The 12,293-nt window shown below is 40.3% G+C and overlaps 1 protein-coding gene across 1 annotated transcript; it reads left to right on the forward strand.

Moving 5' to 3' along the window:
• Positions 1-243: 243 nt before the first annotated feature.
• On the forward strand, positions 244-1,135 carry LOC121549548 (tubulin beta chain-like). The gene is made up of 2 exons (XM_041861347.1): positions 244-282; positions 557-1,135. The coding sequence occupies exons 1-2, from the start codon at positions 244-246 to the stop codon at positions 1,133-1,135; spliced, it is 618 nt and encodes a 205-aa protein (XP_041717281.1).
• Positions 1,136-12,293: the final 11,158 nt, after the last annotated feature.

A 12,293-nucleotide genomic window follows, 5' to 3' on the forward strand; every position in this document is an offset into this window, starting at 1 on the left:
AATATATAATGGAAAAGTGGTGCGTGCATATGTATTCACCCCCTTTGCTATGAAGCCCCTAAATAAGATCTGGTGCAACCAATTACCTTCAGAAGTCACATAATTAGTTAAATAAAGTCCACCTTTTTGCAATCTAAGTGTCACATGATCTTTCACATGATCTCAGTATATATATACCTGTTCTGAAAGGCCCCAGAGTCTGCAACACCACTAAGCAAGGGGCACCACCAAGCAAGCGGCACCATGAAGACCAAGGAGCTCTCCAAGCAGGTCAAGGACAAGGTTGTGGAGAAGTACAGATCAGGGTTGGGTTATAAAAAAATATCAGAAACTTTGAACATCCCACGGAGCACCATTAAATCCATTATAAAAAAATTGAAAGAATTTGGCACCACAACAAACCTGCCAAGAGAGGGCCACCCACCAAAACTCACGGACCAGGCAAGGAGGGCATTAATCAGAGAGGCAACAAAGAGGCTAATTGGTCAGCTATTTGTGCCAGTAAAGGGGGCTTTACTATTCTTAGGTAGCGGAATGACTTTTGCTTCCCTCCAAGCCAGGGAGCACACACATTCCCCGCCTGCACTTGTTCATGCCTGGCTTTGCACCGCTAACCACCAGGGGGAGCCAGCAGTACCGCGCCCTGACGGTGCCGGAACTCACCCAGCAGATGTTAGACGCCCGCAACATGATGGCGGCGTGTGACCCGCGCCATGGCCGCTACCTCACCGTGGCCACTGTATTCCGTGGGCCCATGTCCATGAAGGAGGTGGACGAGCAGATGCTGGCCATCCCGAACAAGAACAGTAGCTACTTTGTGGAGTGGATCCCCAGTAACGTCAAGGTGGCCGTGTGTGACATCGCACCCCGCGGCCTCAAGATGGCCTCCACGTTCATCGGCAACAGTACAGCCATCCAGGAGCTGTTCAAGCGCATCTCGGAGCAGTTTGCGGCCATGTTCCGCCGCAAGGCCTTCCTGCACTGGTTCACAGGGGAGGGCATGGACGAGATGGAGCTCACGGAGGCAGAGAGTAACATGAACGACCTAGTGTCTGAGTACCAGCAGTACCAGGAGGCCACGGCCAATGACGGGGAAGAGACATTTGACGATGAGGAAGAAGAGCTCAATGAGTAAGGAGATTGTGGACAGAATGTGTTTTGAAGTGTACTGTTTTGAAATGTGATATATTTGTTTTATGTCCAGAGGTCACGGAAGCTGTGGTGGGAATAAAACATTTTTAAAGGCTTTGAAACAAATGTGTTAAGTTTTCATCCAGTGGCGTTTTGTACTGTGATATGTTGTGTATATTCAAATCCGTATGTACTTTTCTCAATTCATGTTGGTTGTGGGTATGATATGGTTGCTGTATATTTGATTAGCACATTGGGAAGGCTGATTTTCTAAGCTTCTGCTCTAGCCTAGTTCAAAGGGAATGGAAGACAAAAACAAAGCCAAAACATGAAACTGTCTTGATTAACTTTCCCATATCCATCTTTATTTAACCTTCAACTATTGTGATATTGTACCCTTTACAATATAACATGTTCCTATTTACATCTTGGTCTGCCTCATAAAATAAGTTACAAACCTCAAGGGACTCTTCCTGGATAAAAAAAGGTCAATAGAAAATAAAAACGACACTGGTGTAAATGCGTAGTAGATATAGCTCCAGGCATTCCATTGTATGACTATGATAATGGTAAATACAGAAAATTTTATTGTCAATAGTTTGCTAATCAATTCTCCCTCCATTGTGTTTAGACTTGATTCCCTAGCAGTTGTATTTAGGGGACAAAGAAAGGGAACCAGCCATTGCCAACGCCAAGTGCTTTGTTCATGTATCACAACAGACAGGCCTCAATGCTCTGATTGTGGGGCCAAATCCCCCCTCCTTCCCCTGGTTATTCACAACAGCTTCTGAGCAAGGCTTTCTCTACTTAGAACTGTGGAGCTAACAATGGGGGCCTCCAGTCTGCACTCACTGAACTATTTCGAGCTATGCATGGCCGCAATGAGTCTTCCGCCATACACGTACTAGCTAACTGCATCAGTCCACTGCTAAATATTAGAGGCATTGATGTGAAAAACAGATACCCAAGTAGCCCCCCGAGAACAACTCCAGTGTGGGTGGGTGGGTGTAAATGTGCACTGTATGTATTACGTTATTATTACATTATTAAGAGCCGGCTGTTTATCACCCTTTGATATTGATGCATGTTAACTGTATCCTGTATCCAACAGGGAATGGAACCTTGAAGCCCCCATCATTGAAGACAATGTTTTCTCACTGAGCTATAGCTAAGGCATTACCCCTGGGAGCACATCTATGCAGCAATGATCTTGGCAGTGTTTTCACTTAATAGTGATTCTTTAAGTGTTAGCAGAAACTGTAAGTGTATATCCTGTTAAAGGATTTACTTCCTCAGAAAGTGACAGCATGGAACAAATATATGAGAAAAAGAAAGACAATTTAACTCAACAAACAACAACAAAACAATTATTTTGCTTTAGCAAGTAAGCAAGACGTTGCAACTATGGTAGAGCACTTCAGTCTGAATAGTGTGTGAATCAAACATGAATAAAATGGTTTATTCTTTTGTGAGTTTGAAGAATGAAAATAACCGCAAGAGACAGTACATGCAGCTGTTGAAGACCCATGAAACACTCCCCCCCCCCCCTTTTCACCTCACAAACCTTAAAAGTGGTTACAAGGGTCATACCATAGAGCTAGGTAGAGGGCACAACATTATATCTGTCCCATCATGGCGTCTGTAAGAGCATGGGCAGCGCCATTGAGGACATCTCCATTTTGAAGTAGTCCATTTTCTTCTTCTTCTACTTCTATGAGTTGGTAAACAAACGGAAAGGATGCATAGACCTACTGCCAGCTGGTGTGTGTTGTTTGAACCGGTATAAAGCCAAGGTTGATGATTTACTGCCACCTGCAGTTTGAAAGGTTCTTTATTTATTTTTTTCTTAGTCAACCTTGTGTTCTTGAACGTAGCCCTGTTTCTTTGTGTTCTTCAACGTAGCCCTGTCTTTCATTTTTGTTCATTGATTTCACCTGTGTTAGTTCCTCACCTGGTCTCATCAGCTCCTTATTTAGTTCAGCTCATTCTGTTTGTGCCTTGTGAGGTATTGTTTGTTTTGACTCTACTAAGCCTTTTTATAGCTTGTTTGTGAAACCAGTTACAGCCTTCAGTCCTAGTTTTTCTCCTGCCTGTTTGCCTACCTGTGTATGACCATTGCCTGCCTGTGACCACGATTCCTGCCTTCTGCGAAGGCGAAATAAACACCTGCTGCGCTCTGCGTGTGAATCTAAACCTTTTTCTCCCTGAGTATTCATTACACAGTTATGGAATGTTTGCTTATATAATTCATTGGCTGAACCTTCCTGATGACCTGGATGGAATTATGTGATCCATCCTTAACCAATAGGAAGTCCAACCCAGTTGACTACTTCAAAATTGTGAAATTCTTCAATAGTGCTGCCCAATGCTATACTGAACCAAAATATAAACGCAACATGTAAAGTGTTGGTCCCATGTTCATGAGCTGAAATAAAAGATCCCAGAAATTTTCTGTACGCAAAAAAAAGCATATTTCTCTTAAATGTTTTGCACAAAATTAGTTTACATCCCTGTTAATGAGCATTTCTCCTTTGCCAAGATAATCCATCCACCTGACAGGTGTGGCATATCAAGAAGCTGATTAAACATGATTATCATTACACAGGTGCACCTTGTGCTGGGGAGAATGAAAGTTCCCCTCACAGCTCCGCACGCAAGCACCATGGTCTTGTAGCAGATGCTACAAGACCATGGAGTGTGCGGAGGAGCGGGGTGACATGAGAGAACTTGGGAAGGTTGAACACCAGACGGGCTGCAACGTTCTCGATGAGTTGTAGGGGTTTAATGGCACAGGCAGGGAGCCCAGCCAACAGCGAGTTGCAGTAATCCAGACGGGAGATGACAAGTGCCTGGATTAGGACCTGTGCCGCTTCCTGTGTAAGGTAGGGTCGTACTCTGCGAATGTTGTAGAGCATGAACCTACAGGATCGGGTCACCGCTTTGATGTTAGCGGAGAACGACAGGGTGTTGTCCAGGGTCACGCCAAGGTTCTTTTCACTCTGGGAGGAGGACACAATCATCACTGGGGCCAAGCTTCCTGCCATCCAGGACCTCTATACCAGGCGGTGTCAGAGGAAGTACCTCAAAATTGTCAAAGACTCCAGCCACCCTAGTCATAGACTGTTCTCTCTGCTAACGCACAGCAAGCAGTACCGGAGCCTAGGTCCAAGAGGCTTCTAAACAGCTTCTACCCCTAAGCCATAAGACTCCTGAACAGCTAATCATCGCTACCTGGACTATTTGCATTGTCCCCCCCACCCCACCCCATCTTTTACGCTGCTGCTACTCTGTTTATTATTTATGCATAGTCACTTTAACTCTACCCACATGTACATACTACCTCAATTACCCTCGACTAACCGGTGCCCCCGCACATTGACTCTGTACTGGTACACCCTGTAAATAGCCTCCCTACTGTTATTTTATTTACTGCTGCTCTTTAATTATTTTTTACTTATCTATTTTTAACTCAAAACTTTTTTTCTTCTTATAACTGTTTTGTTGGTTAAGGGCTTGTAAATAAGCATTTCACTTTAAGGTCTACACCTGTTGTATTCGGCGCATTGAAACACATTGAATAACACATTCATAAATGGCAAAAAATTAAATTTGATTTGATCAAATCAGAAGCTTTATTTTGCCATGTACACAGTTAATTCATCTGTGTTGCTACTATCACGGTCCGCAAATGCGAGTGCAGTTGCTTTGTCCCATCGGAAATACTAATGCTATTTGCTTAATATTAGGAATACAGTAATCATTCTAGTATTTTAGGATAAGTGTACTATATTAATTATTGGATCACTAAAAAATACAACTTTTACATTACCGTGTAGTTTAACAATAAAATGGTCTGACAGTGAAGTGGACATACTCGGTATTCATATCCCTAAAGAAAGAAATGATCTCATTGCAATACATTTTTATAGAAAGTTAGCAAAAATAGAAAAGATCTTGCTACCGTGGAAAGGAAAATACCTGTCTATTTGTGGAAAAATCACCCTGATTAACTCTTCAGACATATCCCAGTTTACCTATTTGCTTATGGCCTTGCCTACACCTAGCGACTTGTTTAAAAAAAAATTGATGAGCAAAAATGTTTGGGGGGAAGGCAGAAATGATTAGATATTAAAGATTTAGACCTCTAACTAAAGGCATCAGTCATTCAAATGTTATTCTTAAATCCAAACTGGTTCTCTAGCAAATTAGTAAGAATGTTTCACCCCATGTTCAAGAATGGTCTTTTTCCCTTTATTCAGATTACAACCACTCACGTTCGGTTATTTGAAAATGAAATAATCTCCAAAATATCAAATTTTTTAAAACAAGCCATAGAAAGTTGGTTGCTATTTCAGTTTAATCCACCAGAAAGGACAACACAAATATTACAACAAATATTATGGTTAAACTCAAATATACAAATTGATAAAAAAAACAATATGTATAAAAAATTAAAGTATAATCTTTGTAAATTATATCATAAATAGGACTGGTGGAGTTATGTCACACATGCAGCTAACAAAAATATATGGAAATGTCTGCTCTACTCAAAATTACAACCAACTAATTGCAAAAATGGAAGAGGCAAGTGGAAGGGGGAGAAAGTAAGGAAATTGTCTGTCGGCCCTGATTTAAAGACCAAAATTGGCTAAAGAAAATTGTCACAAATACAAAAGTATACCAGTTTCATTTAAGGACGAAAAAATTGACAGCTGTGCCATATAGATTGCAAAATAGTTGGGAAGAGAGTTTCGATGTACCGATTCCATGGCACATGGTTTATGAACTGATACACAAAACAACGCTGAATTTAATACTCCGAGTTTTTCAATTTTAATTATTATACAAAATTCTTGCAACCAATAGAATGTTACATATAATGTGCCTTCGGAAAGTATTCAGACGCCTTGACCTTTTCCACATTTTGTTACTGTAATCAATACTCAGTGAGAAAAAGGTGTAGATTCACGGCGCAGAGCGCAGCAGGTGTTTATTTTGCCTTCGCAAAAGGCAGGAATCGTGGTCACAGGTAGGCAATGGTCATACACAGGTAGGCAAACAGGCAGGAGAATCAAAAACTAGGACTGAAGGCTATAACTGGTTCTCCCAAACGAGCTAGAAAAAGGCTTAGTAGAGTCAAAACAAACAATACCTCACAAGGCACAAACAGAATGAGCTGAACTAAATAAGGAGCTGATGAGACCAGGTGAGTAACTAACACAGGTGAAATCAATGAACAAAAATGAATGACAGGGCTACGTTCAAGAACACAAAGAAACAGGGCTATGTTCAAGAACACAAGGTTGACTAAGAAAATAAATACAGAACCTTACAGTTACGTTACAGCCTTATTCTAAAATAGATTAAATTGTTTTTTCCCCTCATTAATCTACACACAATACCCCATAATGACAAAGCAAAAACAGATTTGTAGATTTTTTTGCTAATGAATAGAAGAAAAAAAAATATATATATATCACATTTACATAAGTATTCAGACCCTTTGCCCAGAACTTTGTTGAAGCACCTTTGGCAGCGATTACAGCATTGAGTCCTCTTGGGTATGACTCTACAAGCTTGGCACACCTGCATTTGGGGAGTTTCTCCCATTCTTTTCTGCAGATCCTCTCAAGCTCTGTCAGGTTGGATGGGGAGCATCGCTGCACAGCTATTTTCAGGTCTCACCAGAGATGTTTGATCTGGTTCATGTCCGGGCTCTGGCTGGGCCACTCAAGGACATTCAGAGACTTGTCCCGAAGTGACTCCTGTGTTGTCGTGGATGTGTGCTTAGGGTCGTTGTCCTGTTGGAAGGTGAACCTTCGCCCCAGTCTGAGGTCCTGAGCGCTCTGGAGCAGGTTTTCATCAAGGATCTCTCTGGACTTTGCTCCGTTCATCTTTGCCTCGATCCTGCCTAGTCTCCCATTCCCTGCTGCTGAAAAACATCCACACAGCATGATGCTGCCACCACCATGCTTCGCCGTAGGGTGACGATTGTCATTCAGGCCAAAGAGTTCAATCTTGGTTTCATCAGACCAGATAATCTTGTTTATCATGGTCTGAGAGTCTTTAGGTGCCTTTTGGCAAACTCCAAGCGGGCTGTCATGTACCTTTTACTGAGGAATGGCTTCCATCTGGCCACTCTACCATAAAGGCCTGATTGGTGGAGTGCTGCAGAAATGGTTGTCCTTCTGGAAGTTTCTTCCATCTCCACAAAGGAACTCTAGAGCTCTGTCAGAGTGACCATCAGGTTCTTGGTCACCTCCCTGACCAAGGCCCTTCTCCCCCGATTGCTCAGTTTGGCTGGGCGGCCAGCTCTAGGAGTCTTGGTGGTTCCGAACATCTTCCATTTAAGAATGATGGAGGCCACTGTGTTCTTGGGGACCTTCAATGCTGCAGACATTTTTTGGTACCCTTCCCCAGATCTCTGCCTCGACATAATCCTGTCTCAGAGTTCTACGGACAATTCCTTCGACCTCATGGCTGTGTTTTTGCTTTGACATGCACTGTCAACTGTGGGACCTTATATAGACAGTTGTGTGCCTTTCTAAATCATGTCCAATCAATTGAATTTACCACAGGTGTACTCCAATCAAGTTGTAGAAACATCTCAAGGATGATCAATGGAAATAGGATGCACCTGAGCTCAATTTTGAGTCTCATAGCAAAGGGGCTGAATACTTATGTAAATAAGGTATTTCTGTTTTTAATTATAATACATTTGCATAAATAAATAAAATCAATTTTAGAATAAGGCTGTAACGTAACAAAATGTGGAAAAAGTCAAGGGTTCTGAATACTTTCCGAAGTTACTGTATGGGGGATACAACCATCACAGCTCAGAAAATTTTGCTGCATTTGTTTTGGTACTGTCCATATGTAGCTTGTTTTTTTGTCAGGAATGGCTGAAGAAATGCAACATTTACCTGGAGCTAACTCTGCAAATAGCACTGCTGGGTGATTTAAAAAGTCTTAGTCAATCGAATAATAATATAATAATACTCTTAGCAAAAATGTTATCTTCAATTTACAATCTGTAGAATCTATGAGAACAGAACGGTTCAGAACTTTGTGAAACATTACAGCACAGTTGAAAAATATATGGCAAATATCAATAAAAACTGGATGGTTTTCAGAGATAGATGGGAGGGGTTGAGTGGAGCTGAATGATGGGACTAAAAACAACAAGATAACTATTGTAAACTATACTGTGTCCATAAAATGTATATAGTATGCATACATTGGAAGTAGATGCCTAATAGTTGTTGTCCATTAGTTTACTCCAATTAGGGGAGGGATGGTAGGGTTAGTGGGAATTAATAAAGGAACATTTATTTAAAAAAATATACATTACCAGTCAAAAGTTTGGACACCCCTACTCATTCAAGGGTTTTTCTTTATTTTGACAATTTTCTACATTGTAGAATAATAGTGAAGACATCAAAACTACAAAATAACACATATGGAATCATGTAGTAACACAAAATAACTCCTTGTAGGTGTTATCCTAAACATTCACATTTTGCAAGCAGGAGCCAACCTAGAATCAACGTTGTCACTTACTAGAGTACCTGTATGATAGCAGCCTGACCAGCTGTTAATTTTAAAATCTCATTTTCATCTAACGTATCTCCTAAATGAGACTGAAACGGGTTACCTCTGAAATATGATTGGACGAAGATTGGAGAGATTGACTGTACAATACATCATTATGTATTTGGAACAACAAATACAGACCCAGTCAAACGTTTGGACACACCTACTCATTCAAGGGTTTTTCTTTATTTTTACTATTTTCTACATTGTAGAATAATAGTGAAGACATCAAAACTATGAAATAGCACATATGGAATCATGTAGTAACCAAAAAAGTGTTCAACAAATCAAAATATATTGAGATTCTTCAAAGTAACCACCCCTTGCCTTGATGACAGCTTTGCACACTCTTCACATTCTCTCAACCGGCTTCATGGGGAATGCTTTTCCAACAGTGTTGAAGGAGTTCCCACATGTGCTGAGCACTTGTTGGCTGCTTTTCCTTCACTCTGTGGGCCAACTCATCCCAAACCATCTCAATTGGGTTGAGGTCGGGTGATTGTGGAGGCCAGGTCATCTGATGCAACACTCCATCACTCTCCATGGTCAAATAGCCCTTACACAGCCTGGAGGTCTGTTTTGGGTCATTGTGGTAGCCATGCTGGTTAAATGTGCCTTGAATTCTAAATAAATAACTGACAGTGTCACCAGCAAAGCACCCCCACACCATCACATCTCCTCCTCCATGCTTCACGGTGGGAACCACACATGCGGAGATCATCCGTTCACCTACTCTGCGTCTCACAAAGACACGGCAGTTGAAACCAAAAATCGAACATTTGGACTCATCAGACCAAAGGACAGATTTTCACCGGTCTAATGTCCATTGCTCGTGTTTCTTGGCCCAATCATGTCTCTTCTTCTTATTGGTGTCCTTTAGTAGTGGTTTCTTTGCAGCAATTCGACCATGAAGGCCTGATTCACACAGTCTCCTCTGAACAGTGGATGTTGATTGCAGCCCTGTGAACAGTTGATGTTGATTGCAGTCCTGTGAAGCATTTATTTGGGCTGCAATCTGAGGTGCAGTTAACACTAATGAACTTATCCTCTGCAGCAGAGGTAACTCTGGGTCTTCCTTTCCTGTGGCAGTCCTCAGGAGAGCCAGTTTCATCATTGCGCTTGATGGTTTTTACGACTGCACTTGAAGAAACTGCACTTGAAGAAACTTTCAAAAATGATGCAGACAATTACATTGATGGAAGCCACAATCTATCTGCAATATTAAAGCTGATCTACCAATCATAATGTTTTTTTTACAAAATCATTCTGGTATTGTTGGAAAGCTCAGATTATCCAATTATTAAGGGAATCACTGTTATTTACCTCCATCACAAGGTTATGATGGGGAGAAAATCAGAGCTGTAGGCCTACATTGTTTAACCTGTAGCCAAGGCTCTGTAGTCTATGTGGTAAATCATGGCTGGCAATGGTATTGGTTACAATCTGCCACAATAGCAATGTGGCAGCTATATGAGGGGATAGTAGGCCTAGTTGGACAAGGCTATCTTAATGTGCACATGATGGAAGTTAGAGGTAAATATACATTATTTCATGGGGTAAAAAAATGCACAGAGTAAAATGTGACTAAAATGACTTTGACTAAAACTAGACTAAAATTATCCAGAGTTTTTAGTCAACTGATAATAACTAAAACTACGAAGGATGAAATGACTAAAATGGGACTATGACTCAAATGTAATCTAAAATGGCTGCCAAAATTAACACTGTTTATCACTTGAGGAATTGGTTGGATATTTAATTCCATTTCTGGACACAGCCACGGCACCCTATCAGACTGATAGTGAAGCAGAGCAGTTCTGGTTCCACCTCAGAGTATCATTGTGAATAGCTGGAGACCTGCTGTAAACAGTGAAAGAATATAGCTAGGGGCATATCTCTAGTCTAGCCATAGATACTGTTGTTTTTGCTGTATGCCATCATTGAATAAGATTACCAATGGTTAGCTAGGTATCTAGGATATTTCACTTAGCAGCTAACCATTTACAGTAACAGCAGTTCATTAACATACACTATCGTTCTTGTGGCTAGCTTACAAAACAAACCCTAAATCTAAAGCAGAAATTGAGAAATATCCCCTTATCTTGGCATTAAAGTGAGAATCCGTAGTTGAAACAATAACAAAGTTCCACCCCACCTCTGTTTTGGTAAAAAGCTGAGAGATGGGCCTGGAGAAATGTAACCACTCTCACATTCATAGGCAGAGCTATGGATGCAAGGACTGACCATCCATGATATCAAAATGATAGTTTTAACCATGTTTTGAGTCTGTACAGTGTTGTTGTTTACATTGACATATTTTACAAACATTGGAGTAAAGCAAGGTTCTGATGGGGTATGACAGTTGAACTAACTAAGCTCATGAGGTATAAGTTATATTCTTCATTATTTTGTAAGTCCAACTAAGGATTCTAGCTTCAATAGATGAATTAATAGCTATGAATTAATAGATCATAGATCAATAGAAGTTAGATAGGTGAACTCCACAGGAGGTTGGTGGCACCTTAATTGGGGAGGATGGGCTCATGGTAATGGCTGGAGCGGAATTGTGGAATGGTATCAAATATATCAAACACGTGGTTTCCATGTGTATGATGCCATTCTATTTGCTCCGTTCCAGCCATTATTATGAGCCGTCCTCCCCTCAGCAGCTTCCACTGGTAAACTCATATTTTGAAGGGATAGGAAGTGTTGGCTGTGCATTTGGCCAGTGACAGGCATTCCACATTTAACCCCACCCACATGTGAAAATCGAAATATTAAGTAGTTTTTTGGTTTATATGCGAGATAACAAAACAAGCCATTTTAAATTTTTTCATTGCTCTGTTTTAACACAGAAAAGGAATTAACCACATGTACACAGACCGAAAATATCTTTGTCCCATTGTTCTTGTTATTGTATTTAAAAAAATCAACTCCAAGCAATGAGTAACAATGAGTCACAGGGTCTGATTTTGGTTTGGGTTGTGTGTAATTCACCATGCAACCAAACAAATGATTATTTTTAAATAATGATGTGTTATATTCATCTAAATGTTCACAAAATACACAAGGTTCAGGGTTCATCATCTAGAATTCAGTTGTATGCACATGTTGGAGAATTGTACCATGCAATTGTTTATGAGAGAGCAAGATGTAAGATTAATATTAAGATCCTAAATTAAGGTGTATGAATACAGGGCCTGCTCATCTGTTATTAACCTGTTATAGTTACATGTACCTATGATCAGTAGATGGCGCTGTGATACAGCTTTAAGGAGGTTATACACAAAACTCAGTAAATGTATATTTATGACTTGGAAAGGTTATAATCAAGCGATCAAGTTATCAAATTATTCACCAAGGTAGCAAGTGGGTACAAGTCCCCAACAAAATAACTGAATGATGTGAAAATACAAATACAAATACATATGGTGTTGATCAAACATATATAATATATAATATAATAATAATAATAATAATAATAATAATAATAATAATAATATTCCATACAAACAATTCATTGCGCTGTCAATACATAAGTTCCTTTGCATAACTCAAGATAATGTGAA

Source organism: Coregonus clupeaformis, chromosome 34, assembly GCF_020615455.1.
Source record: "Coregonus clupeaformis isolate EN_2021a chromosome 34, ASM2061545v1, whole genome shotgun sequence".
Classification (NCBI taxonomy): Eukaryota; Metazoa; Chordata; class Actinopteri; order Salmoniformes; family Salmonidae; genus Coregonus; species Coregonus clupeaformis.

Excerpts from the sequence above, each read along its gene's own strand:
- LOC121549548 (XM_041861347.1), top strand. The coding sequence starts at position 244 with ATGAAGACCAAGGAGCTCTCCAAGCAGGTCAAGGACAAG. Across the intron at positions 283-556 it reads CCAAGCAGGTCAAGGACAAG|CCAGGGAGCACACACATTCC; the intron begins GTTGTGGAGAAG and ends CTTCCCTCCAAG.